The sequence below is a fragment of the Empidonax traillii genome, unplaced genomic scaffold (assembly GCF_003031625.1).
Source record: "Empidonax traillii isolate 1590-97213 ecotype Southwest subspecies unplaced genomic scaffold, ASM303162v1 scaffold678:size492020, whole genome shotgun sequence".
NCBI classification, from domain to species: Eukaryota; Metazoa; Chordata; class Aves; order Passeriformes; family Tyrannidae; genus Empidonax; species Empidonax traillii.
Genome location: NW_020955871.1, coordinates 439,502 through 467,450, shown reverse-complemented (window position 1 = coordinate 467,450; position 27,949 = coordinate 439,502). Strand labels below are relative to the sequence as shown.

At 35.1% G+C, this 27,949-nt stretch overlaps 1 protein-coding gene across 1 annotated transcript in view; it reads right to left on the bottom strand.

Annotated features, from left to right (window-relative positions):
* FRYL (FRY like transcription coactivator) overlaps positions 1-27,949 on the bottom strand; it is a 135,498-nt gene that overhangs the window by 15,753 nt on the left and 91,796 nt on the right. Inside the window, exons 36-56 of the mRNA XM_027899613.1 lie at positions 27,435-27,508; positions 25,664-25,672; positions 25,436-25,586; positions 24,991-25,094; positions 24,257-24,442; positions 22,725-22,926; positions 21,714-21,835; positions 21,050-21,240; positions 20,264-20,358; positions 18,642-19,249; positions 17,972-18,069; positions 16,819-16,989; positions 15,706-15,846; positions 13,960-14,157; positions 12,560-12,721; positions 12,233-12,307; positions 11,607-11,783; positions 8,785-8,988; positions 7,575-7,745; positions 3,220-3,473; positions 1,733-1,940 (exon numbers count right to left, since the gene is read on the bottom strand). Of these exons, the coding sequence (XP_027755414.1) occupies positions 1,733-1,940; positions 3,220-3,473; positions 7,575-7,745; positions 8,785-8,988; positions 11,607-11,783; positions 12,233-12,307; positions 12,560-12,721; positions 13,960-14,157; positions 15,706-15,846; positions 16,819-16,989; positions 17,972-18,069; positions 18,642-19,249; positions 20,264-20,358; positions 21,050-21,240; positions 21,714-21,835; positions 22,725-22,926; positions 24,257-24,442; positions 24,991-25,094; positions 25,436-25,586; positions 25,664-25,672; positions 27,435-27,508 (3,601 nt within the window). The remainder of the gene's footprint in view (positions 1-1,732; positions 1,941-3,219; positions 3,474-7,574; positions 7,746-8,784; positions 8,989-11,606; positions 11,784-12,232; positions 12,308-12,559; positions 12,722-13,959; positions 14,158-15,705; positions 15,847-16,818; positions 16,990-17,971; positions 18,070-18,641; positions 19,250-20,263; positions 20,359-21,049; positions 21,241-21,713; positions 21,836-22,724; positions 22,927-24,256; positions 24,443-24,990; positions 25,095-25,435; positions 25,587-25,663; positions 25,673-27,434; positions 27,509-27,949) is intronic.

The window sequence follows — 27,949 nt, the reverse complement described above, 5'->3', positions numbered from 1 at the left end:
GTAGTTCAATTCATTTTGAAGTGTTTGTGTTGCAGAAAATTATACACTGAGAGTGTGTAACAGAGTTTTATGAGTCAGCATACAACCTGTATAGCACAATCTGTGTCAACAACTGTCACCTTCATAGATAAAAACTGCAGGGTTTTTATCTTCTTCAGTAATCAGTCCTATATATATATACATATATGTCTCTCTCTCTCTCTCTCTCTCTCTAAATATATATATATATCATATTTGATTTTGCAGACCATGAGCTTGGCCTAATATAACATCCTGTGCTGCTACATATTATTTCATAAATCCTAGAAGTTACACACTATAAATAAACTATATAAAGATTATATTTACAGCTGCACAGTTAAACACAGTATAGGAACCAGAAATGGAAAGGTTTAATCAAAATAAGGCCTCCAGAGTGTCATTTAATCATTTTAACCCTCCTCTGTACCCAGGAACAGCTCCTCAGGAATGATTCTTTGCCCATGTTTGAACCCTGGATTGCTACTGCACATTTTTCCATCCACCTTTCAAGCTGACTGAGGGCTATCCTGTCAAGCCACAGAATGTTTCAGCCTTCTCCCTGGCTCCCTCTTTAATGAACACAAACACCTCTTGTTTTTCCAGTTCCAGGAAATGAATGAATGTGTGAAAAGCAACTGTAGCTAAGCTTTGGTATAATACAGACACCAAATCCCTAATGTGCAGATGAAGCAAAAAGACAGAAGTCTACAATCAGTAACAGGAATTTCATGGAACTGTGGAAAAATACTCTGTTCAACTAAAAATGGAAAATGGGTATAGATGTGTAAACAAGTTACTCCATGGATAAGGTAGAGTATGAATTCTTCAGATTTAAGTTACTTCATGGTTCTAACGCTAAATCTGCCCATACATGCTGGATAAAATATGTGCTAGTGTGGGGCTTTTATTTATTATGACATAGCAAAGAGCAGGCCAAATTATTACTAGAGAGAAGAGAAAGGACTGGAGTCATAAGGTCTTGGTCTATAGTTCTGAATCTGCTCTTAGCTCATTTGGCATATTGCCTGTAAATAAAATGGATTAATTATGCTTCTTCTATCCCATAGGAATTTGGAAAGAATCATTACTTCAAAGATGTAAAAAACCCCTCTGATACATATAGGGAGGAGGGAGCCAGAAAAATTAAACCCTAGGCATTTTGTGTTGGGTATCAGATCTATGAGGTAAATAACGTTAAAGAGGCATTTGAAATATCCAGCTTTAGTGGATCTCCTGGTGTTTCAATTATTTCTCTGCAGAAAAAAACCAAGACAAATGCAAGATAAATTCATTAATGTTTGTCACGCTGTGATCCCATCATAATGATTCCCACAAAAAGTACGGGAAGAAGACTTTCTTTCTGTAATCAACACAGAACTTGGGTGATGTCCAAAAAATAAAAGAAGGCATAGAACCTGAACTAAGAGCTTACAAGAAACATTGAACTGGGTTTTTTTGAGCCTTTTTTCTTTTTATTTCCTGAGCAGAATCACGCCAAGACAACAACTACATCAGATATCACATGGAAAAATAGTGTATGACAATTTAATATTCTTCTAGCACTGTGTCTTTTTTGTCTGCTTTTCATTTGCTTTGTAAAGCTTCTTGCTACCATAATCTTGTGGCTTCTGCAGTTGCAATGAGAAGAACAGTCTTAAAAGTAGGAAGAAAGGATCTCAGATAAGTGATCATGAACTGGCAATTCACTGACCTGAAACAATCTTGAGAAGACATGAAATGTATAGACAGCACAGGATCCATCTGTATCGGACAGCATCTGATTGACGTGGCAGCGCCAAGCTTGCTCTTCATCATCATATGCCACTGGCTGGAAAGCTGCCAATATGGCAGAAAGAAATGGCGAAGGAGGTGGGGAAGTTTGTACTTCTGGGAAACCATCCTGTTCTTCTTCATCTTGGCTATAAATAACAAACAGCAGAAATTAATTCCTCAACAATTTTTTTAGGGGAAAAAGCCCCTTCATTTTGGTAAGAAGAAAAAAAAATAAGAATTTTGGATTCAGAGTAGCATTTTGTAAAATAAATAATGGATCAACTACAGTGACTGTGAACCAAGAAAAGAGTTAACAATCAAAACCTTTTGCTACTGCAATATTAAAATTTGCACATTCTCTCAAATATCTTTAAAATTTATTAAAACCTGTAAGTTCTAAGCTTATCTACTACAGACAAAGAGCTATCTGTAGGTTATATGTAACTATATACAGCACTATATATATATACACATCACTCAGAAACTGGCTTTTTTTTCTTGCCCCAATAACTGAATTAACATTCAATTCTTCAAATCTTTATTCATCTGAACAGATGGTGCACCAATACCTATAACAAATTTTGGCTAAGTCTATATTCCTATATACAACCAAGTCTTTGTATTATTCAATTTAAACTTCTGAACAAATTTTAAGTATGAACAAGCCTAAGAACAATTTGGATTTTTTTATTTTATTTTGGTTTGCAGTTTTCATTTGGAATTTTTATTTGTTTGTCTGGGGTTTCTTATTTGTTTTCACTCCTTCTTAGACTGTTACCTTCAAGGAACTTAGAGTTTCATTTTAAATACGACTCAATCAGCTAGGGCTAATTTTAACTTTTCCTCTCCATATTAAAATGGAAAAACGTTATTTTACTTTAAAATGTTTTAGAAATATACAAGAGACTAATTAATCTTAACACAATGAAAATAAACCCAAGACAAGCTGACATTTCTACAGAAGCTCTGATTCTTAAAAAAAAAAAAAAATTACATTTTCCCCTGTTCTTCTTTGTCTTTGGGTGGTGCCATAATTCAGAGCAGTTCAAGGGCTTTTCCATGTTATACTGCTTGTAGCTACTGCCTGCCAAGAAAATGGGCCAAAACACCCTCTGACCTTTTTTCACATTTCTATACTGCTGCTGCTGCTGAAAAGTGCTAGATTTCTTTTACTCAAGGATTCTTGTGTTTTCCCACACAGCTATTCTACCTATACCAGAAACAACTCTCGAGCAAAGTACTGAGCTGAACTGCTACAGCAGGCAAAACAAATCAACCAATTATTTTGGATATGGAAAACAACATTTTATATCCTTGTATGGTGGAGAGTAATGGAAAACTCCACACCAGAAGAAAGTCTACTTTCTTTGATTCATGTACCGATAACAAATAACTGCTTTTACTTATAACCAACATTAATCTTACCTAGACAAACCAGAGAAGTCAGCTTCTTCTTCTTCACATCTCTCATCTAGCTCTTTCAAGGCAAGAGTGACATCCTCTTCACAGACAGACTCGGAATAGCTTTCAGGAGCTGCTGCCTCTACCAGTTCTGGGGGCTCTTCCAGCTCCAGAGATTCGTGACAGACCAGACAGTCTTGTTGTTCGTGTAGCAGATATGACCCAGTGTCTTCACTAGCAGTGCTAACCTGTTCATCCCTTACTGCTGAACTGCCTTCCTGTGAATCACACATACTTTTATTACTTCTGTTGTCAGGGCTTATGTATTCTAAAAATTGTTTGCAAACATCCATTTATCACAGAATATTCTCAGTTGGAAGGGACCCAGAAAGATCATCAAGTCAAATTCGTAAGTAAATGGCCCATACAGGGCTCAAACCCATGACCTGGGAGTCACTGGCACCATGCACTAACCAACTGAGCACGTCTCAGGGTTTATACTTTAACTGTTTAGCTCTTTGCCTTCTTCATGAGTTTTACTTGAGCAAAGACAAGCAGTCTATTTGTAATGCTTATAACTTCTGGTAAACATTAATATCTTAGAATGTGACTTATTTAGAGCAAATACAATCTCTCAAATACACTCATTTAAATCTGTTAAGAGAATACTGACAGAAAAATAAGCAAACAGCTTCGAACACTGAGATCAAACACAACCAAGACTTTTGTATTTTACTTTTCTAGGTAAGGATCAAAACGACTGCCTCGTGCTTGCCTTTGGAGTCTACAATGAGTACAGAACATTTCTTGTCCTTTCCACTCTCCATTTTAACAAGTTTCTAAAGCATAACTACTGAACAACAGTATAATAGATGAACAATGGAAAAGGGACATTCCACTGTTTTTATTATTTTTATATTACTTCTAATATGGGCAGCTTAAGGGTTTAACCCTGAATCTCTAAATGTAGGCTTTTAATCACTGGCAATTCCAGAGAGAAGATGATTAAACTCAGGTAGGCAATATCAGAATGACCCTTTCTCCCTTCCCACTTCCTGCATTAGCATTATTATATTCATTAGCATCCCTATGTTGTACAGAGGAATTCAGATTTATTTAATTTATGATGAATTCATCTGAAACCTTTAACTGGAATTCCCTGCAGAATAAAAGTAACACTTCCTATTTCCTAAAGGCACAAATTATCACATATTTTCATTCTTAGTGGGCTGATCTTCCTTTATAGGTATATCCAAGGCTGGTCAACAAACCTTTGGTCAGCCTCTAAGCAGAGACATCATTTTGTGGTTTTCATCAATCAAAACAGATCCTCTGACAGAATAAATAACTGTACACGTATTAGGAAAGACAATTCCACTTTAAACAGAACCATGTAATTTTCTTGCACAGTGATCCTAACCATATCTCACTTCCACTGTGGTACTCCTTGATGTGACACTGCTGTCATTTGATACAGCTAGTGACTGCCCTTCTAATGCTTCCTTTGTTAAAGTTAAATCTGGAATTTTATTGCACAGAACAGCCATTTTGTTCTACTGAGCAGCTAAGGCACACAGGAATGCACAACACTTTTGCAAAAACCACAGCAAAGTAATTTGGACTGAACCAATGGTCCATTTCTGTTGTAGATGTTAACACAGGATACTGGTCATGGCTGGTAGATGTACATATGAGGGGTACACTTTTTTAAAATATGCATATTACTAGTTAAGAAATTTACTGCCAAGTTCGTCTTCATAGTGACATGACTCCTGTTTTCCAAAGTTTTATGTGTATCATTGGACATGATTTTACCAACAGGAATGTTTTTGAATATCTTAAAAAGGTGATTTATATAGTTACAAAATTAACAATACCACAGAGCCTTAGGTAAATTACTTCTAGCAAACCATTCTCTCAATAAATCTACAGGGCAAGTGAGTAAAATAGAGAATTATTTTAGTCAGAAACTTTCACACACTTAAGCTTGTAAAACTTATTGGACAAAATTAAAAATATTCTTCTAAACAAGACTGTAAATTCTCAACTGGAATGTGAAATGTCTTTTTGCAAAGTTACATGCTATTACTGGGAATCAGCCAAATACATTTAAGTAAACTATTTACTTCACTGGTCAGCATCCATTTCAGAGAAACAAGGAATTCAACTGCATCTAACTAGCCCATTCTTGTTTTTAAATAATGGCTTCATTTTTTTTCATATTGTCTTAGATAAATTTTGATATATATTTTTTATATTAAAAATATTTTGATAACTGACAGCTGGCATACATATGGCTTGTGTTAGAAGAGTTTTTATATATGAAGTATAGGAGAACAGGAAGAAACAACTACACTATGCTATGAATTGTGTAGTATACGAATTCAGAACAAAAGCAGTTTTATTGGTGTCAAAAGTATTTCAAAGTGAGTTAATAGTGTATTTTCAAACTCATTCTATTAAAAAGCACAGAGCCAGCTCACTCTTTTAGAAACAAAATCCAACCAGGTAGTTAACTCTTGTAGAGAGTTAGCAAACATTCTGAGTGTTTGAACTGTACTTGAAGAGAACCCAAGTATTTTTCCAAATCTCATATTCTAACAAGCACAAAATAAACCTGGGATACACATCACATCTAGTGAACGCATTTGTATGCACTAGCAGTATTCTTTTTTATATATACAGCAATTTTTTCTAAATGCTGCTTAGCCATGGAATTAGTTTTCAGCTCAGTTTGAATGTTTTCAAAACTTTTTGATGACAACAGTGCTTTTTTTTGGTGTGAATATTTTCACATGGATTATAGAAATATAGTGATTTTATAACGGGAGCTGCAGAAGAACAATGAATTGTAAGGGCAGGGCACTCTCAGAAAGAGCTATGAAAATGTAAAAACAAGTTATAGCTGAGAATGTACCAAAAGCAAATGATGGAGAAGACAAAAGTTCTATTGTGGTTAATTTTGTCCTATAAAATTCCACTTATATACTGCTTCTTGCTTTTGAAATTTTAAATTAAAACATCTGTCCTATGTGCAAAAAATTCATCCAGGTTAAGTGTCCTTCACCACCTAAAATTCTGTTGGATCAACAATGTGTGTTGCAGACAAGCCTACGAAGTGACAATTTGTTGGACAACCTAAGCACAGGTATTCTACTACAGCTGAGACAATTTATCAACTGCAATGTAATAAAAAACTTTATAAAAAAAGCCCATAGGTAATCATAATGAAAAAACTATGAAGAAATGTGGGGAAAAGCACTTTATGACATAAAGTCACAATATTACACCTTTAAAAGGTGAGGATTTTATCACAGGAAACCAGCCACTTTCCCTTTATTCTACTCCAAATACATCTTTTGTTCTTACAGTTTTCTTCATTAAATATTAGCTGCGTCTGTGGTCTGCCTATCAGTAAGTGGTTTTTCTAGTTAGTGAACAGGTAAAATGCAAACCTTTCTTTAGAAACCCCAGGCACTTGAACTAGTCAGTAGACAGTTTAGACCAGGATAGCTGAAGACTCAAGTGTAAACAGTGCACTGGTTAGTCAAATACACATAGGAATGGCTTAATTTTCCGGAAAACTCAATTGAACTGCATGTATTGTTAAAAATGGGATTAGCAATGCTTATCCAAATAAAAATATGATTGCCAGTAGCATAAATAATTTTAACAGAAGAGATAGAAAGTCCATCTAAACCAAACCACTTCAAATTCTAGAAAAACTGTAGCAGGTGAGAGTTTTGTTTTAAATTAGGAGTATTTTTTTAAATTTTAAATTATTCCAAAGATTAAAAAACAATAAACTGAAGTACTCACAGATTTGCAGGCCGCCATTAGCTTGAAACTGTCTCAGTCCACATGGGCCTTTCCAAAAAAGTATACCACTAGCATTTGTAGTCCTTTTTAAAGGATTATTTAATGGAACCAACTCCTAACACAGCTGGCCTGAGGTTTTATTCCCATATAGCACCAATCACATTAACCCAAAGAAAGCAAAAAAAAAAAAAAAAAAAAAAAAGGAGGGGTGGGGGGAGAAGGGAAATAAAGTATTTGAAAGAAAATGTTGCTCAAGAAGGATTTCAACCATATCAAGTAAAAGCCTCTTGAATATTAGCCTATATCATTCTGCACCATGACATGATCACAATCAGCCCTTCAATAATATTTTTAACCTGTGGTAAGTTCCCTCAGTCCATCCAAGCAGTCTTCATACTGAGGAAACATTTTGTAAGAACATGCCAACAGGTTAGAAATATTAAAAGCAAATCAACTAATCAGTGTAACAGATGAAAATTCAGTTGAAAAGAAAGCCGAAGTTGCTACTAAAACTAGAAGGAGCCCAAATCAGCCATGCACCAGCCCACATTTCTCCCCACCTCAGGCAGCTGGTTGCTAGAGTTATCTAGAGAAGAAGCCTCCAAACTTGGGGTCTCAGTTCTGATTTGAAGCACCTCTTCTGTTCCCACACTGCTAGTGGAATCTTGAGACTGAAGTGATAAACCAGCATGATCTGATACTGCTTCATCTATGGCAGAATCACTGATTAACTAGGACAGAAAAGAAAGAAACATGAAATTCTTTACAGTAAACATATAAACTACAGGGGGAAAATGCATTAGTTTTGAAATAGGCTGTTTCAGCATCATTATCTATCTGAATTTACTTATGTATTATGAATTTAACAGCTTTACACTAAAAGCATTACAAGCATCACATGCATTTCTGTAACACTTAACTCTGAAAAGAAGTTTTTCTATTAAGGAAAATTATTTCCTTTCTTGTTCTTGCAGGGTTTTGGCACTGCTTAAATGCTAGACCAAAACCACTGAATAGCAGAGAACTTTATTGGGGGCAATATTAATACAAACTTTGCTGAAGTCTGAAAAGCAACATACCCATCAAGCTGCTCTCCATCAAGTCAATTTTTTCATAAATTCATTTATGTAATGACTAGAGATTTCTGAGAGGCCAACATTCTTGATCTTCCTCATTTATATGTACACAGGTTTTCAAAATCCATAATTAAATTAGCAATCTCTGTGGTTAAACACAACTTAGACCCCCACATGAACACTTAATACTCTTTATCTTTTTTAGCATCTGGGGGGTTTTTTGCGCTAGGAATCCACAAAGACACAAATTTATCATGTAACACATGCAATTCTGTGCTTGTATTTAAACAAAACTAATAAGTGTAAAGTAATATAGTAGGTGTACAGACAGTATTAATAGTGTGTGTAGAGACATTAAGAAAATGAATGTTGTACTAGAATTATAAATTTGTTATGTACCACCAATGTGGTGGCATGACGTTTTCCCTTCACTGATGTTGTTATGAGAAAGAAGCTTAGCCACATTAATTTAGTTCCTCATTATGTCACTTAGGCTGAAAGTGTGAGCCACACTTATCCATTAAAAGTGCAAGGGAAAGCTTAAGTTCTCAGACTCCTTTCATGTAAATATCATAGAATCATAGAATCGACCGGGTTGGAAAAAACCTCCGAGATCATCCAGTCCAACCCTTGATCCAACACCGCCGTGGTTACTAGACCACGGCACTCAGTGCCACATCCAAAAATCACTTACCATCTGCGAACGAGACAGTATCTGACTTGCAGTCAGCGCTGCTTCTTCTTCTGAAGACTCATCAGTATCTTCCTGGTTGGTCAAGTTCAAGCTCGGTGTGCTACCGGAGTACTGACATTCCTGAAGGGACGGTGTGTCTCCTTTGTCAATGCTGTCAAGAGAGCGCCTACGAACACCCCAGTTGAAGTTGTCCATGCTTTCACCCTGTAACAAAAAAGTTTGCATACGTATGTATGTAAGAATTTCAACATAATTAAATTAACACACAAATGCAACAGAGAAAACACAAGTACTGAATGTGTTATGAACAGAGTTTCAATCAGCCCTTTAATCTTATTAAAATTTTAAACACCTTGTTAAATGTTTGTAAATAAATTAAAATATATGGCAAATGAAGTAAAAATCTTTTGAATATCTTCTTGGAAAGTAAATCAGTATATAATCTAGAACTATACCAGTATTGATTTTATAATCTGACTAGAAAAACAAACACATCACAGACAACAACAGATGAACAAGCCAGGGCACCAGGCTGCAACTTACCTGCAGCTCCTGGTTAGCAAAAAGGAAAACACATATAATTAGAAAGAACGAGGACAAACACTTAAAGATACTCTAGAACCAGGGAAAAATGTTTTATTACATAAGATTTGCCAACAGTAAAAGACTGATTCAAGCTCTGAAAAAAAGCTTTAGTCAAAAAGCTAGTATTTAATGTCTCTTTCTAATGAGAGATTGATTAAAAAAATAAACAAACTGATGACAAAACACTAAAACCAGCATGCTCATGATACATTTTCTCTAGCGTAACATGTAAAGCAACTGTTTCAACAAACATGGATGGAATTCTTCAACTAACACACATGAATCTAAACTGACCACATCCAACTGACAAAGCACCACCGACATTAATTATATACACGGTGTAGAAAAGACGATGTTGTCATTAACTGTTTTACCAGCTACTTTGTGTCAGTTTTATGAAGTGCCCCCTGAACACCAATAGCTGGATCCATTCTCTTGGCACATTTTAAAGCTGAGATACTTGGGTTTCAAATAACCACCGTACTAAGTGAAAGCCATATCTTTAGGACACTGTTGTTTTAATTCTCAAGGACAATAATGATCTTTGATTTTCTCACGCATTTTATCAACCTTAAACAATTCATTTGTGAAGTTTACCAGTCTACAGAGAGTTACTAAAATGCCACATCTAACCCCAAATGTGGCTCCAAAAACTGCCCCAACAGAGTATCTTGTGGTGATTTAAGATCTCATCATGATGCATTTAGTATGCAAAGCAAACTAAATATTTTGTAGTCTTTTTCTCTCTTAGTGATTTCTTTTGCTCAAAAAAAGATGAAAAGTTATGGCAAAGCAAAAGAATTCCAGCTACAACAAAGTACTACTACTGTAGGCTGAAGCACTTAAGATTAATCTGAATATTACTCAGATTTTAATGGAAAAGCCCCAGTTCATACTGTTGACATTTAATTGTTAGCAATACAGAATATTCTATATTTTTGGTGCAAAACTAGGCAGAGCTCTTATATCAAGTGCACAATTTATATGTAACACCTTGCATATGTACAGTCTGTGCTTTTAAATTTTTTCTGAGTATTGTACTACATGTTTCATTCAGGTAAGTAATAAGAAAGAAACAGTTTCTTCTTAATTATGATCTGCTATTAAAATAATACAGAATATGAAGTTAAAGGTTAACTTGGTTTGGCAAGTTTCCAGCTTTTGGCATCCTACCTGTAAAGCCCTGCCTAGTATTAAAATAATGTTTTACTACTACTGAGCATCAATTCTGAACTGCTTTGACTACTTGTATTAAATACAGGAAATTGTGCCTGTGTAGTGTGTGGTTACATCTATGCAATGGATCATAATGAGCCTGTACTTTTCCTAGAAGGTGCAAATATCACCTGAAGTGAGGCAATATACAGGAAGCAGGAGAAAACTGAGATAAACTAAAGTATTAGGGGAAAAAAACCCAGGATTTTGTAAAGAGGGCTGGATAAATCTGGAAAAGTATAGACAGGCAGATATTCTTAGTAGCTTGTGGACTCACGACCAGCAAGGGTGTCCATTGTAATTCAATATTTTGCATAGACTAACGAAACCATTGCAAGAAACTACAATGCACTTGGCTTTTTCCTCTCCTGTCCTTTTACAGTCATATTTTTAAGCTTCAGCAAATTCTGGTCTGAAGCAAGTAACAATTGTTAACAGAATCCTTACTATATCTCAGTACTTAATATTGAGGATTAATTTTGTTTTACTTCCCCTCTCTCTTTCTGACAGGAGGAGAAATGGAGGAAATGTAAGAACTGAACCAGATATAATGTAAAAGCAATTATAGAGAGCAAGTCAGTCATATATGATGAGATAGTGTATCATACAGTTTGTCCCTTTGAAAGCCTTTTGTCATGTTTTCAAAATCCAGAAGCATATCAGAAACAAAAATTACGCCATTTTCTTCACATATTGTTCCATAATTAAGTTTTCTACTGTATGATACCCAGGTGTTCATGCTGTAACTGGCTTATACTGTCATATCACTTCACTTTCTTCCACTTAACTTCCCCCAAAAAATCTCATCTCTTCTCCCAGGACCCACCCAACAATTTGCAGCAACTTATCACTGCAAAGTTTGTGACATAGGTTTCTTTATCTAGATAAGCTCAATCATGTCATAAATTCTTCTGAATTGGATTAGTTAGCAGAGCTACCAATTTCTTAGAATTGCACCAACACAACCTTATTTTTAAAATGTTCTCAAATGGAAATACACAGAAGAAACCCCAAGGTCTCACCTCTGCATCTTCCAATTCAACATCTAAAAAGTCAAAGTCTTTAAAAACTCCAAATTGTTGTTCACTGGTATTGTCTTCTACAGCCACTTCCTCCTCTTGAATCACTTCTTCTGTTGCTGAAATTAGGCTAGTTTGTTGATCTCCAACTTCCAAGTCTTCATTAGAAGAAAACACAACCTGAAAATATAAGATAAAAATAAAAATAAAAATAAAAACTTCCAGTTTCTGTAACTCCTAAAGTCAGGTATCCTGCTTCCTGCCATTTAATGGCATTACACTCAGCCAGCGTGAGTACAACTATACTGATAATACCAGGGCAAAACATACAGCCCTCCTCGCCAGAACACTGACCTAAAGTCACTGAGACAGCAACAGTAGTTTTGGATGAATTTAAATATTGGTTTGAATCCTGGTTAATAAAGAACCATGCCCACTGGACTTCTTGAGGAATAACAGTAACTCATTACTTATGATTCCATCTCTAACTTTTCAACTGGATTTGTGAACTGCTGAACCGAAACTAGTTTGTCAAAACCTGCTGTTCACAACTTCACCAATACCTAAAAATGCAATAGCATTCCACTACTTGAGTTTAAAAACCAAAACAAATCACCATCACCACTTACTGAAGGATTCTTGGGAAGACCAGATTCCGGACCACACAAAGAAAGCACATTCATTAGCTTCTCCCTAGTCCTTCTCTGAAAAATATACCAAAGGCAATCACATAAACATGACATCTGCATTTTTAACTAGTCATATTGCATGCTGAATCCTCTAAAAAGAATCTTAACATTTTTCTTTTCACCAGTATTAGCTTTTAGGTTACGCTGTATTCATTTACTGCTTTATTAAGACACAATGCGGACTTCAAATTACACTTCAGCAAGGTTTTTTTATACATTCATAAACTGTCTCCAATATATGTGTAAAGAGTTTGAGACACAATTTACCTGAGAAAGCTGTGGTCTCTTCCAGCTGACAGGAACTAGTGCATTTGAATTGGAGCCTGAAGAAGTTGAAGAAGTGCTCCTGGTGACAGCAATGACTTTTGGCTTGCCGTTTCTACCAGCTGCGCTGTGTTGATCACCATACTTATTCCCAATAATTGGTGTCTGGCAAAGACAACAAACACTTTCTTAAAATTCGAATTTATATTAGTAAAGAATACATACTTGATTTTAGAATTTAGCATTATATAAAATGTAGGAGGGCTTGTCCTGTTTGTAAGCATTCTGTAAAGCCCATGTCTAATCCCCTGAGCCTCAGTACACTGGGAAATACAAAGCTGAATACTTGTACCCTACGCAGCAAGCTGCCATTCTGCCCACTTGTGTATTTTTGAATTACGCACATTTTATGCTGACAATCAAACTGTATTTTTAAGCACACTTTAAAACCAACTGTGTTTCAAGTTAAAAAGATGCAAAGTCTCTCTATAGAATCATTCCCTGCCATTAACAAATTGTTTTCACAGACTAGCAACATCACAAATGCATGCACACTTCTGAAAAACCAAAGATCAAGTTCAGCTCTTTTGACAGCAAATGCTAATCCACTGAACTCTGTGGGAATTCATCTTGTCTCTCAGTTATCTGCATGCACTGAAACTTCCAGTAGTGAATTTACTTATCAATTCAAGTAATGCTCTTAAGACATCTGTATCTCCAATCATTATCTGGGGTTAGTTTCAATCAAAAGCCCTTACTTCTGATCACTTCTAAAGTTCCTATGATTTTCACAACTCTGTATTACCCTGCAGTCACTTGGCCACTCCCCTTTTCAGACACAGAATGAGTATCAGCTGAATTATTCTCAGTTCTACTGAACCCTTACTGGGGGTAGGAGTGGTGGTTTTAACCACAGGAGTTTTTTTTCCATTTGTGTCCCTCTCACATTGAATTTCCTGTATTTTGTATCCTACTCTCTCCTCTATATTTCCTCCCCCTTCCAAAGTCATGCCAAAACTGTCCAGGGTTTTAATCCTCTCAGTCCTTGAAAGCACAACCCTTCATTTGTTGAAAGCCTGGAATGTTCAGCTGCAAGTAGCAGCCATCTGCATTATTCTGCTCTCTGACACAGCTGAAATACCCTTGAGAATAATCTTATTGACTTCTAGTAATTAACTCTCCAGACATTCAAAAGGGAGAAAAGGCAAAAACACAACATAAAAGAACTCAAAAGTTTATCTTCCTGTATGACTCTAATTACAAGTATGAAAAATTTCAACTTCTGCCACTCTTACAAATTATACTTATTTTAAAACATATAAATGTAGAAGGCTAACAGAAAATAACACCTGAGTTTGCAACAGCAAGTCATTACTGCATTGTTATTTAAATGTAATAATTACCTCTGATATATCAAAATGAAAATCTAAGGTCTTCCCAGGTAGCTCCTTCGAGACATTATTAAAAATTTTCGTGAAAGAGATTTCAGGAGAACCTATGTCGCCTCCATAAGACTTCGGAATATCATTAGGCACAACAAGGCTTGCTGATCGAGACACTACCAGTTTCAAAATATTAAGGGCTTCCTTCCAATATGGACTCTAAAGAGAATATGCACAAATCACAAAACAATCACTTCAAAGAAGACAGCAATTTTCATGTACGGCAAGATTTTGCAAGAATCCCCAAACCAAAACCAGTCATCTTTTACACGTGGCTGAAGGTGCCGGCACAGGTGAGAAGCTTCAGATCTCAAAGTGCCAGGAAAGCCACGGCAAGGTACCAGGCCATTCCATGTGGGTGGTCAGGGCCAGCCAGGCAGGCTCACTAGCTCCAGGTCATGGTGCCAGCCACACCAGGCTCTTCCCATGTCCCTCAGTCCCTATAGTTACACTGGTTTTTACCACTGCCTGAAGTATCTGCCCTTCATGCCCCAGGAGATAAAACCTGACAGTATTTAAAAACTTCCACCTCTTGGTATCTGCAATTATTTTTCATTATGGATAGAGTAAACTGATTTTGAAACAAACAAAACTATTTTGTGCTTGAAATCATGAGGAAATATAAAAGATCTTTAAAAAAGTGAAAACGTTTCCAAAGTTTTTATATGGTGTCAAACCAGTGGAGTTCTTAGAAAAAGCCAGGGAAGAAGTATGAGACTATGAGAGGCAGAGCCTGAGTTAAGGTAACTTCTTCGGAATATTTTTTCACTAGTACCATTCTTTTGAGAGCTTACATCTTCTAATTAAGATTACATTCCATGGTAGTGTGGGCTTGCATAGAAAGCTCAGATAAATGCTAGAGGTGAAGCAAGCAGCTGCCAGGCCATAAAAACTACAGTTAATGCTAATCATTCCATTTGGCCTAATGTACTCTGACAGGAGCACAATATCTAAAGCACATATCCATCAGTAACAAAACATCCAGGGACCACTACTTTTCCTGGTAATTATGATTAAACCATTTGACTGAAATGCATTTGGCAATAATGGAATTCAGAGAAAAAAGAAAAGGAGGGGATAAAAAAAGAGAATGTTGTGCACTGAGATGGTTTTATGCTCCAGGCATTTTTATAAAATCTTTCAGCAAAATGCTAGACTTTCTTCCATGAAATAGGTTTTCAGTGAATTTGTGTTCCAAGTAAAAAGGCTCAAATTACCTTGGGCAAAACAACGTGGTTCATCTTTTGGGGACTTCATTTAATAAAAAATGCACTCAATTTTGTTAAGGTACACTTTAACATTCCTCACAGATGTATTACTGAAAGCCATTTAAATACGCATCTAACCATAAAGCTTTCTTTTTTAAAACATATACACATAAATAAAACATTTGTGCAGCTTAGCAGTAAACATTTCCTTATATTTAAAAAGTTGAAGGATCATCTTCTCTAACTGCAGATGAGGAGTTGCCTGTATCTGTGAACAAATGCACATTCAACCAGGTAACTTGTCCTACATGATACAAATCACATTTGACAATACATAAGCATCTAGTGAAAAAACTACATAGGGAAAAAAACCCTACGGAATCCTACTTCAAACAACTATTTTTATATCTGAAATAAATTCTGCCCCAAATTCAAGCATAATTTTGATACCACTTTGATAATAAGCAGAAAGCCTTTTACAGTTCTTCAGAGTACCTACCTGAACATATTTACCAATAACTTTTATGATTTCCAAATTAAATTGCTTCACTGGTGCTGTGGATAGGTCAATATGACTCAGAAGACTGTAAATTATCTGCAGCAAGGACTGTTGCATACTGGATAACCCTTTCTCTAACAGCTAAAAAAAGTTTATAAAACACAAAATTTAATTAGGGCTTTTAATGGGAACAAAAAGTGAAAGCAAACATTAAACTATAGCTAACTTCCACACACATTTATTTTCCCCTTCAAGAAACTGTAATGTACAACCTCCTGTTTTTCAAACCTTCATTTTAGCATTAAAAACCAGTAATGCAATAGTTTTTGTCCTGATTAATTTTTCCCCTGAATTTTGACTTATTTGTTAACACAGATCTAAAGCACCTAACGATAAAACACTTCTCACTAAACAGAAATGTTCATACAAATTCAAAACCTTAAAATTGCAGGAAAAACAATTGCAGCAATGTCTTTAAGAAGGTTGGTTAACGCAGTTTTATGAACAAAAGAAGTACATATAAAGTCATTCATAAGAATGAATAAATATTTTAAAAATCTCTTCATCAGTTTGAAATGATACACTTCAAGGACAAGCTCTACAAGCTTTTCACACAACGTATATTTTTAAAGGTAAGAACAGTTTTCCTGTATGAACAGTTAGCAGAATCATACAGTAATTTCAGTAATTTATCTTTTATATATTATGCAATATTTACAACTGAACTTCGCAATTTTTCTTTTAAACTGTGATAAAGACATCTCTAAATGTGCCCTTGGCTAAAAAAGGTCTCGTAAAATTTACACTAAGGCGTATTTTGCTAAGGCCAAGACAGTGTATATTCATGTAGTACAGAACACAAATAACTACTGCCAAACACTCCTATCACAAAAGGAGCTCTTTCATCAGATTAGAGGGATTATCAATGCAAGTTACATTTAAATTACTGTACTCCAAAATGGCAGTAGTCATTCCTTTTCTATCCTATAACATTTTAGTATTATTTTCCCATTATGAAAGATGTGCTTTATTGCCCTCAATATTCAGAATCACGAAAAATAATGAATTGGCAAGGAATTGTCAACATGAGATATACTTTTATTAAAAATTTACCTCTGCAAGATAAGTTATGAGGTTAAATGTGGCATCTGAGAAGGAGTCATGCAAATATCTACACACTACATTAATCCAGTTAGAACAGTCTCTGGAGTAGCTGTGTGTACTGTATAAACTCATCATATGAGCCAGATTGGCAAGAGTTGGTGACTTCTCCTCAGCACAAACCTGAAAAGCAAAAATATATTTAATTATTTTAGAAATTAAAATTTTTTTAATCCAAGTATTCACAAGTCATTATGCACTTTTCCCAGATTTCACTCCATTTTCTAATAACTGAAATCGAACTACGCACACAAGCATGACCTACAGTTTTTCCTAAATTTTACTACTGTGGTATCCATGTTCCAAGTTTATCTATCAATCATACCAAACGAACCCCAACTAGTACCCCTAGCTTTAGTAACGTAAGTATTTCAGGGACAGCAGTAATGTCTGGATTTGCATCAGGCACTTATTCCTTTGAGATGGCTTGTGCACAGCTTAGTGGTTCACATATCACAGTCTGGGCAGCCAGAGGCCTGTGACTGCCATCTCCTATGCCAGACAGCACCTTCCTATTCCCCTTTCCACAGTCTTCCTTAAAAGGCAGACTGTCAGGCCAGCACAACACACCATGCTGGCTGGTGACTGCTGGTGTGCACCATGTGCTGCTTTAACAGCCACTGCAGTTCAGAAATATTTCAGGATTAATCACTCTGTACAAGTAACAGAAAGGATACACAACCTTGTCTTCTCCATCTACTAATCCGAAAGGTGAGGATCACTTCTGTCTCGTAAGTAAATTAGGAAATAAATTAAGGCTTCAAATGCAATTAGGTTTACATTTTAAATGACAAATGGAAAAAACGGACAAGTGAAAAACCGCTATCGTTAATAAGAAAATTTGTTCTTGAAATCTAAATTTTATACATAAGCTAAATGTGTTTTTCATTGACAAACAGAAACTCAGGGGTTGGTATGAGGTCCAGCTATACAAATTAGGACTGGATCACATTTTAAAAATATAACCTTTTATAGTTATTTATATTACTATTAAAATCACGTAGAAGTATTACATAAGGGAGCCAAAAAAAAAAAAAAAAAAGCCAAACCAGAAACAATGCTGGTATAACCTCTGAGGTACTTTTCCAAGCATCATGTTACATACCTTTGCTATCCTGTCAGCTGTTTCTTTACAAAACTGAGTTGGGTTATCAAAATGTTGTATCAGATGAGGAAGCAGGCACAAGATGTTTAGGGGAAATCCTAAACACATACATAAACACAGTTATATGAGCCCTAAAGATTTTTAATTTGACTTAATTTAATGTGGAGTTATCTGGTATTTAAAACCTCTACAGCATGACCCATACATTCACATAGATATATAAATTATATATACACATACCTAAGTGTGTATGTAGGAAGAACATATATATAAATGTGTCTGTGTTAGGTACAAAAATAAACTCATCACTGGACCTATTAAGCAAAACTACCATGAAACTGGATAGTTTTAGGAATTAGTCACATTGTTTCTAAAAACATGTAAATAGTACTAATTGAAATAGCACAAGATCATGAAAAATAATACACTGTAATAATACACTTACAACTCACTCGTAAGCAATAGTCAATACATAAAGTTTACACGCAATCTTTCTTGTCAGATAATCACAGTCTGTAATGTATTCCCACTATCCAGCAGGATTAATATCGACAACTGCAAAAACCATTTAACTGAAGTCTTTCTTTAAGGCAAATGCTTAATTATTACTGATTTTGATTCCACTTAATTTGATGGGAAAAAAAAAAAATTACATATTTACAAAAGATACCTGCTAACTGAGAAGGATCCACCAAAGCATGCCGGGAGATGGTGATGAGTTTACTGAGGAGATGAACTGTCATTTCTTGTGTTGACGCTGAAGTAAAGCCTTTCAGGAAAAGCTGCTGAAGGCCTGGGAAGTTATTCCATTTCAGTTTATTCTGCACCTTTTCTATCTTTTCCCGACTCTCTGATTTATCCAGAGGCATGTGAATAAGAAGCTTGTTGAGTAGCTTGAGAGCCAAAAGGTATTCATACTCATAGTCTGACTCCAGCAACGAAGCTGCAATCCAAAATATAGTGGCCATCAAGTTGACAGGGTCAGTAGTGGGCTGCACATCATACATCCCTCCCTCTCTCAGGGAGGAAAGGCTTCTAGTCCTGGCCAAACTTCCACCATGATTTATCCTTCCATCCATTATATCCAGTGTGTTGCTCCGTCGCCGGTCGCCTCTCCGTTCACTGATTAAATTCAGTCTCAAGGAATTACTCCTGGTATTGCTGTAGTATCCCAAACAACTGCCACTACTAATGGGACTTGTGCTTAGATTTATCTGTCCAGTGCTTTTCCTATTAGCTGCATACTTGTTTCCCATTACAGAATCGTGGTATGAGGTTCTAAAATAAAAATCAACATTATGTATTATTTCATGCAAAATAATTTAATAACATACAGTTTAGTAAAAAGGAGGAAAGAAAAAATATGTTACACTAATCATACACACACACGCAGTGAATATTCTGCTTCATCACCATAGGAGTATTATAATATATATAAATACAAAACTTCTCTATCTGTTATTAAAATATCCTTACAACATAAGGACAAGACTTCAGCCTCCTGTTATCTCTTCTACCTCATCTATTTGTTACAATCCCAGAATACAAAAAAAATTTCAAAATGCAGCAAAATCAGCCTATAGCATGTAAAAGATTACCTGTAAGTGATTAGCTAGCAGCCTAACTTACTTACAGATGCGATAAAAGTAGAGAAATTAATGATTTAATAATTCACTTATTACCATGTATCTGTCTGAAGTATTTGACTCAGGAAAACCAACACCTTCTAGTTCTCATACTGAGAAACTGAATATATTCCAAGAAATTCCAATGTTTTCAAAAACTTTGCAAGGAAGTCAAACAAAGAATAGACGTCTGTAGATTTAGGGATATTTTTCAGTTTGATAAAAAGTCACTGAACTAATCACTTCAGCAGTGATGAGACACACAAATGACTCAGACTGTTCAATTACATTTCTCATATATGGACAACAAACCTGAGGCCTAAGACAGACTAGCACTTGCAGTGCCTTTATTTTTGAGAAGCTTCAGAAGAACTGATCACATTTAAGAACTGAGCCATGAGGAACATGCTGAACATCTATTCTGTAAAATTAAATTGGACCCAAGAGGGTGAATTGAAAAAGTAGCAAAGACCCTTTTCAGGAAATCTAGAAGTTTTGCTTGGGGCAGAATGATAAAAACATACAAGAGCAAGCAATTTCGCTATATGGATATACAACTGTTCTGCAAAGAAAATAAGAAAATATTTCATGACATTTTTAATACAGATTTTTAGTAATTCAAATGTATAGATATGCATAATGTAGCTTGACTAATAAAAGAACTTACTGAGAAAGGGCAGAAAGCAGATCATAATGCTTCATGGTTTCAGCCAATGTGTCAATAGCAGACTCTAAAGTCAAAAGCAGCTCTATGACAAAACCCTGGGGAAAGCCACAAGCCATTATAAATTATGCAGTATGAACAAGGAATATCACAGAAAATCTACTGAGTAGTAATATAAAAATAAAAAACCAGTATCAGTAAGTAAATTATTTCAGGTTTCAATTAGGACACAATCCCGATGAGACTCAAATTAGCAGTACACCTCCAAGACAAGGAAAACCTTCCATTTATTTCTAAGTATTCACCAAATTTATTCTGGCTTACATTATTTTTAAGGATGGACTGAAGGATGGAGTTATTTAGACACTCATTTTGCAGAATTACAAGATCAGATCCACTCTTTAGATGTACAATGACACTAAACTGAATGATTGTTAACACTTTTTCAGGTTAAGTTCTTAATTAAAGAAAACTTAAATTATTTTCTATATGGCTCTCTGAGTATTCTCCAACAATGAAAGAGAAGGTGTTTTCAGGAAAGAGATGATCAAACTCTCTGAAAGTTACTATTGCTGTAGAGGAGAATGTGCTCATCTTTTCATCAGTTAATTGGGTGAAAATTCAGAAACAATCACGATTAAAACTGCTTTGACATTTGAAATATTTAAAAATAAAAAGCAACTGAACAAAACAATGCTTTCAAATTTTGGTGCCAATAAACTAGTAATACAAGAATGCCATTTAGGTAGACTTAGCTTTCTAATAAAATGGAGGGAAAATTTCAAATACCTGAGCTTCTTCTCCTGCATCGCCAACAGTTTCAACTAGTCTGGAGAGAACATCAGAAAGCGTGGATGGCGTGAGAGGCTGCTTCAGAGCCCTGAAAATCTGAAAGGACCTCCCAGCGTAATGCCGAGAGGAGCACGAAAGCGCAGTTTGCAAAGCAACTTCACTGAGACGATGTTCCAATTGAAATCCTCCTACAAAAGCAAATAAATACTCAAGCCACTCTGCTTTATAAAAAAACAAATCCACTTGAATTTACTGAAGAGTAAATTGCCAAAGTCATTCCTAAATTTAAAACTCCCTCATATCCTCCACATTTATCTCAAGCATTATTAGTTTCAAAAATCTTTACAGGAATATTAAACTTGTATAGTTAACGTTGGAAAGACCTCCAGAGAATAAAGTATTTATGACTTGAATATTAAGTGTTTACAGCAAATTAAAAAGATATTTTATCTCGTTCCTAAAAGATTATATTTAAATCTGTCATAACAGAAACATGAACTGAAACGTTTAATACACAAGAAAAATCTATTATTTAGAAGCGGTAAACAATTACCTAGAGTGATTTTATAGATAACCTGTATGTTTACATGCATTAAAAAAATATTTATTTAGTTTGCAGACTTGGACACTCTATCATGCATTGATTTGTTTTCCAACATACCTGAGCTAGACTGTTTAAATATAGATACCACATGCTTTAAGAACACAGTTAACTGTTCAGCACTCTTTATACTAGGGTTCTTGGCCGAAACATCTTCATGATTCCACAGTGGGCCTCTTTTCCTAAAAATATAAAAAAAGAGTAAAGAGAATATAAAACATAGCCTTTGTCATTAATAGTATTTAAATTAAATTTGAAGTTTCAGGTTAACTGCAAGAGAATCTACTACCTGCCATGAAAAAGAAAACATCTAGAACTGGAATAGGAAAGAAGTTTGACAACTGCCCAATATTACACAAATATACAAGAAGTTAAGACAAGACGAAAAGAAATAGATCAGATCCAATTGAAATAAAAGGGTAGATTTAGGAAAAGATACTCTCTGTTAGGTAATATTTAGTTATCTAACAAAGAACCAGTATAATTAACACCATCATACACTTCTTAAAACAACATCCTTCCTTCCCATCGATACACCATACCATTCTAAACTTAGGCTGATGTAAAGCAAAAGTATCAAACACTTTGAGAAACAGGTAGGATTTCAGATCTGCACCATCCTAAAAGTTTATATAACACTTATCACACAAACTGCACAAGTGTCGGTGGTTTTACAGACGTTCTTTTTCCGATAAATTCCTGATTTTTGAACAGTCAGCTCTCTAAGTAATACATAAACTGCATGTGAATCTTGCAGCTCCCTAATCATCTCAGTGTATCCCTGCCCTAATCCTTTACATGGAAAAGTGAATTCTCTGAACTGTGTGGCAAGCAAAGATAACAGACCTGAACAGAATGTGGCAAAATACTTTTAAACACTCGGGACAGGAAAGGGTGGTCAAAATTCTCAGAAAGTGATGGAAAGTTAGAGCTGTTTATAGGTTGTATTACATAAAATCACTTACTGGTGACAAAACAGAAACAGAATTAGACAATATAATGCTAAATAGTAAGGGGGTTGCCATTTTTTCACAAAATATGTCATGACAAAAAAGCAAATTGATATCTTACCTTGAGGTAATAAATTCTATAAGAGTTTTCACTTTTTCATCCTGCTCTACTGAAATGTCAACCTCGTTGAGGATTGTGGTGTGCAGTTGAGAAATGGCAGCACTTGTATTTCCTAAACTGATGCTAGAAGAGGTAGAACTTGAACTAAGCCCTGAGTCTGTCATTGGGGAGGGCTGGTAATCGGGTATAAAATCATGAACACCTGCTGAAATAAAAACAAGGTAATTATGAGCTTTAAAGTTGACAGTTAATATTAAACATATCAAAAGAAAACACAGCCCTCTAAAAAAAATCACTGACTTAGCAAATGTAATGAGAATAATTTAAAGAGAATAAATTAAAGGATGCAATAATTTCAATGAAATCAACAAGTCTGATATATGAGAAGTCTTCACATGACTTATATGACTTTCAATAGGGAACTGCTGGATCCCTATTTAAAACCATTGTATTATGTTTGATTTTGTACTAGTAATATGACAGCTCATCAGCTTCTGAGGCGTCTCAATAAGTTTAAACAAATTATAGAAACTTACTTCCTAATAATGAGCAGATAATTTTTTTGTTAAAGCCCATGCCTTGTACTAGGCATGCATACCTCTGAAGACCTTATCTTAATCACTAGCTGTAAATGTTGGATGCTGACTTTACCGTAGTTTCTATCAGACATTTCAGTTTTAGTAACAGCAGAATATCGTGTCACAATTAGACAGCTTTACCCAAACCCACAAAGATTAGGAAAGAAATGGTTTGTATACATCACTGTGCAGATGCACCATTAAAGTTCTGCCAAATAGATTCACATAAAAGAATTCTTCCACTATACACTTTTTAATTCCTTGTTGCTACAAAACCCAAATTCACAATTCAGATGAGTATTTTTAGTTAGTAATAAAACCACTTTCAGATGTGAACAAAAGAGGATGAACGATTGTATGGCAATATGCTGCCACCTACTGAACTATTATGAAATACTGCATTTCAGGAAAAAAAGAGAATTATTTAAATTTCTTTAAAAATTACAATAGGTTCTCATTATTAAAATATTCCCTTCATGAAGAGATACATAGAAAAGATATAGTGTCCTGTATAATTACAATATTGTAATGTTACTGTGAACATTAGAAGCTAGTATCTCAAAAAAGTATTCTGGTAATCAATAAACAATACAATTACAGCTGACAAAAATGAAAACATTCAAGTTGCTATAAACAAGTAAGGAATGCACTTTCTTGGTTTTTATTTTCTACGGCATCATAAAAACTGCTGTGCTAAAGATCCAAAACACAGAGCTCCCTCTTTGGTTTCCACTACTATTTAATCATTCAACTGTGCTCCCTACTTTGATGAGTGGGCACAAAATGCTAATGTGAACTGTATTCATTTTGACTTCATTAAAAAACGAAGAAATACACTGTAATGCTAAGATAAGATATTAAAAATAAGAGAATTTTTAATAATGCCTAGAAGAAGAGATAACTTCCCATGTCATTTTAACAAGCAAGACATAATAAATCAAAAGCAAAGCATACCTGTGAAAGTATAATCTAAATGGGTAGTTTGCTTGACAGTAAGCACCCTGGACTCATTGAACTCTCTGTTTCTGAGTAGGACAGAAGCAACAGACTGGACATTACTGCCAGATCCCATCACTATCAGTAGATGCAAAAGTAGTCGTTTACAATGCTCATAGACTTCAGGATGACAGTGATCAAAACCTAACACAAAAGGAAAACAGAAAGGTTTTATTTTATTCAAAGAGCACACTGAATTACATTATGTAAAGAACTGCAGAATTCAAACTGATCTGTTATACTTTACCAAATAATAGATATATAATTCACTAAATGATGTTTTTTCAGTGCTTCAATATAGAAACAAGAGCATACAGTTTAACAAACTGTATCCTGATCAGACCGAAAAAATATATGATAATCCCATGCAGGGTTAAAGTACAGAGTGATTTTAAGTAAGAACTTAATCTGTGCTCTGGATGAAACAGGAAGAAAAAAATTGAATTTTACTGTGTCTACAAGGAGGAAGAGGTAAAACTAAATCCAACAGAAAGTGCCTTCAAACAACTCCAAAAAAACTTAATAAAATTCATACTAATCACCCTGAAAGATATTTAATTGAACTCTTAAAATACTCTAAATATTATGACATTAATGAGATTTCAATACAAGGGCAAACATTATTTAAATATCAAAAAGAACAGCTAAGAATTCCTAAATTACTATACATATTTCTGTAAGAAGTTATTTACCTAGAAAAATTGCATGAAGCAAAAGATGCAAATATCCTCCCCATTCCACCTTTACACTGTGGTCAACTATCAAGTCCGTCAAAAGAATCACTGCTATATTGCATCTAAAACAAACAAAAAAAAGTAGTTAGAAGAATGTAACATGAACTTTATGAAGTGCTGCAAAGAGCTTCACACACTTCTAGTCTGTATTCATTCTTAAATCTATAAAAATTCATGAAGTTGTGTTAGAAGAGAAAAGATGAACATTCATAATTAAGACAGAAAAACTTCTGTCCTCCAAATTAAAAGGTTGAGTAATCCTAAATTCCTAGACCTATGAGTAAACCCAGAGAAAACAAATGTACTATCTACTGTCTTTTAATCTGCTATCTTCAAATTACTCAATTTGTGCAACACAAATTAAACCAAAATGAATTGCCATAAACTTTGCCAGAATAGTTACCTGTGAAGTGACATGCCTGGAGGAGAAGTTTCAGGCAAATAATCCACCAATGGTGACCAGCAACCTCCAGAAGGTGGGAAAGGTAGAGGCTCTCCTTGATTGTGCTCCATCACCTTCAACCGCCAGTTTGAATAGAGAGGCATTGAATCACCTAACACAACAGAAAATTAAACCAGAGATATAAATAAAATACACATTTCTGTATTATATAGTCTTCTGAAGAAATACTTTTAAATTCTTGAAAAGTTGAGATAGGGGACAGGGAAAAGTAAGCCAGCTGTAAACAGTAGGAGGACACAGTTAAAAAAAAAAAAAGTGGTTATTTCTTTCAGCATAAGGATGACTCTACAGAAGACACACCCACAACAGAGAAAGGTTTTGTTGAATAGGTTTGTAAAAATGATGAAAAGAAGACAAAGTGATCTAATGTAATTTCCTTGAATTTCAAACCTCATGTCACATAGGGAGTTAGTCAAGGCTGGTACCTTTGATCGTATTGAACTCACTTAGAAGAGCATTTTATTACAGGCTAAGGAAGTATTTCTCAAGAGCACCTCCTCATAGGTCTTGCTAGTAAAAACCCATCATGTCAGATAGCAAAAACCTACATGTCAGATAATGCCAGCCTGATATATGGGGTAACTCAGAAACTGGCACTTTTACAACAGCATAGCCCAATCCCACTGCTTGACAAAAGTTACTGCTCAGAAAAATCAGTAAATTTGTCAAGAAAACACAAAAAGACATTTAGTTTTTGATGAAGCAAGCTTCAAAAGTGGAGGAAAAACATAAGGTATTTGGTATTACAGTAATGTTACACATCCCAGATACTTTTCTGTTTATAAAGGAAACGTTTTGGACTTCAGAACAATCAGTCAAGGACAGAAACAAGTAAGGAAACTGCCTCAACAATTCAGTGTTTCAGTGATTCTAGCAGCTATCCTTCTGGAAGTATAGCTGCAGAAGTCTCCCCTGTTCACACATGTATCAGCTCATTATCACCTTCTCCACTGGAAGTGACAAACTTCTTACTGATGGAACATGTGCGACATCTTCTGCTTCAGGATACTCAGTGTTGCTACCACAAATAGCAAACAAAAATGAAAATAACCACAGCTGTGATACTGGGAATGGTCTATCTGAGCAGTAGTGAACACTCTGGCTGCCCAGAAGGTTACTGACCCAATGTTTAGCAGATTTTGCATTAGTATGCCCAGTCTTTACAACAAGTTCTGTAATGAACATTAGGGTTCACCTCCTTGAAAGAGGCACTAAGAACCACATACTCACTCTAACCTTCATAGTCTGCACAGAGTCAGTCATTAAGGAGTGCCTAAGGAGATCCTAAGGGACTCTCATTGCTTCAACAGAGCATGGAACATGCTGTGTTCCAGATTGACATCTAAAGCTCAAAACAGAAATTAACATCCTGTTGTTCAGGAACTCAAGAAAAGTAAGGAAAAGGCAGTGCTGTACCATGCACTATAACATGCCCAAACAACTTAACTGGTAGCAAAACCAAATGTCAATAAAAATTGAATGAAACCTAAGAAGACAGTCTGTGGGAGCACTCTAAGGATCTGCATCAGAGTGAAATATATCTGATTATCCCATGCAGGGTTAGAGTACAAAGTAATTTTAATTACTAATAACCTCTGAGCTGAAACGAGTTTCAGTCAAACAAGGACTCTGACCAAGTATACAGAACCTACTAATGTAATGCATCATGTACTGTCTGACCATTGTCCTCATTTTTGCCTGACTACCTGATCTGTTTAGCTTTCCTAGCATTGTCATGATGATTTTGTATCTTAGGCACTGATACAAAAGTAGCCACCATTAACAAGCCTCTGTTAAAAAAATATCTCCATAAGTAGAATGGAGTTTCAGGAGAAATTTTTACCTCTATCCTTACCACAGTGTCTCAGAAAAAAACCAAAAACAGAGATCACAAAAAACAGCCGAAAACACATTTTCAAAACAAGCTTGAAAATTAGACCTACATAATGAGACCCATTTTCCTTGCTATATTTTCTTTTGCTATGGCTTCTAAGAAAGTTTTGTTCCCTTTTTCTTTTTTTTTAAAGAAGCCAAGTAATGTTGTAATTTAAAAGAACAATTACTTCTACTTTTCTTTTTAAACTTCTTTTCCATCACCTCTTTTTTAATCTCATCTTTCCCCTGCTAATCTCTCTTTGTTTCTTCTGCCTAACTGTCAAGGGAAATAAAGTAAAATAATTTAATTTAGGAAGGTGTTCACAACCCATTCCAGAGCACAAGTGAAGGAAGAAAGCGTACTAACTTCCTTGTACACTTCATTCTAATCAAACACATGCTAGACTTCAGTAGCAGTACTAAAAGGGAGGGAGGTAAAAAACTCCTATTTTTTAATAGGTTTATGCAAAAACAATGATAATGCCCATTTTCTTATGTTCTACAACCTACAGCAGAAGCAGTAACTTGAGAAAATTTGGTTTTCTATAAACAGAAGTATTCTAAAAAAAAAAAAAAAAA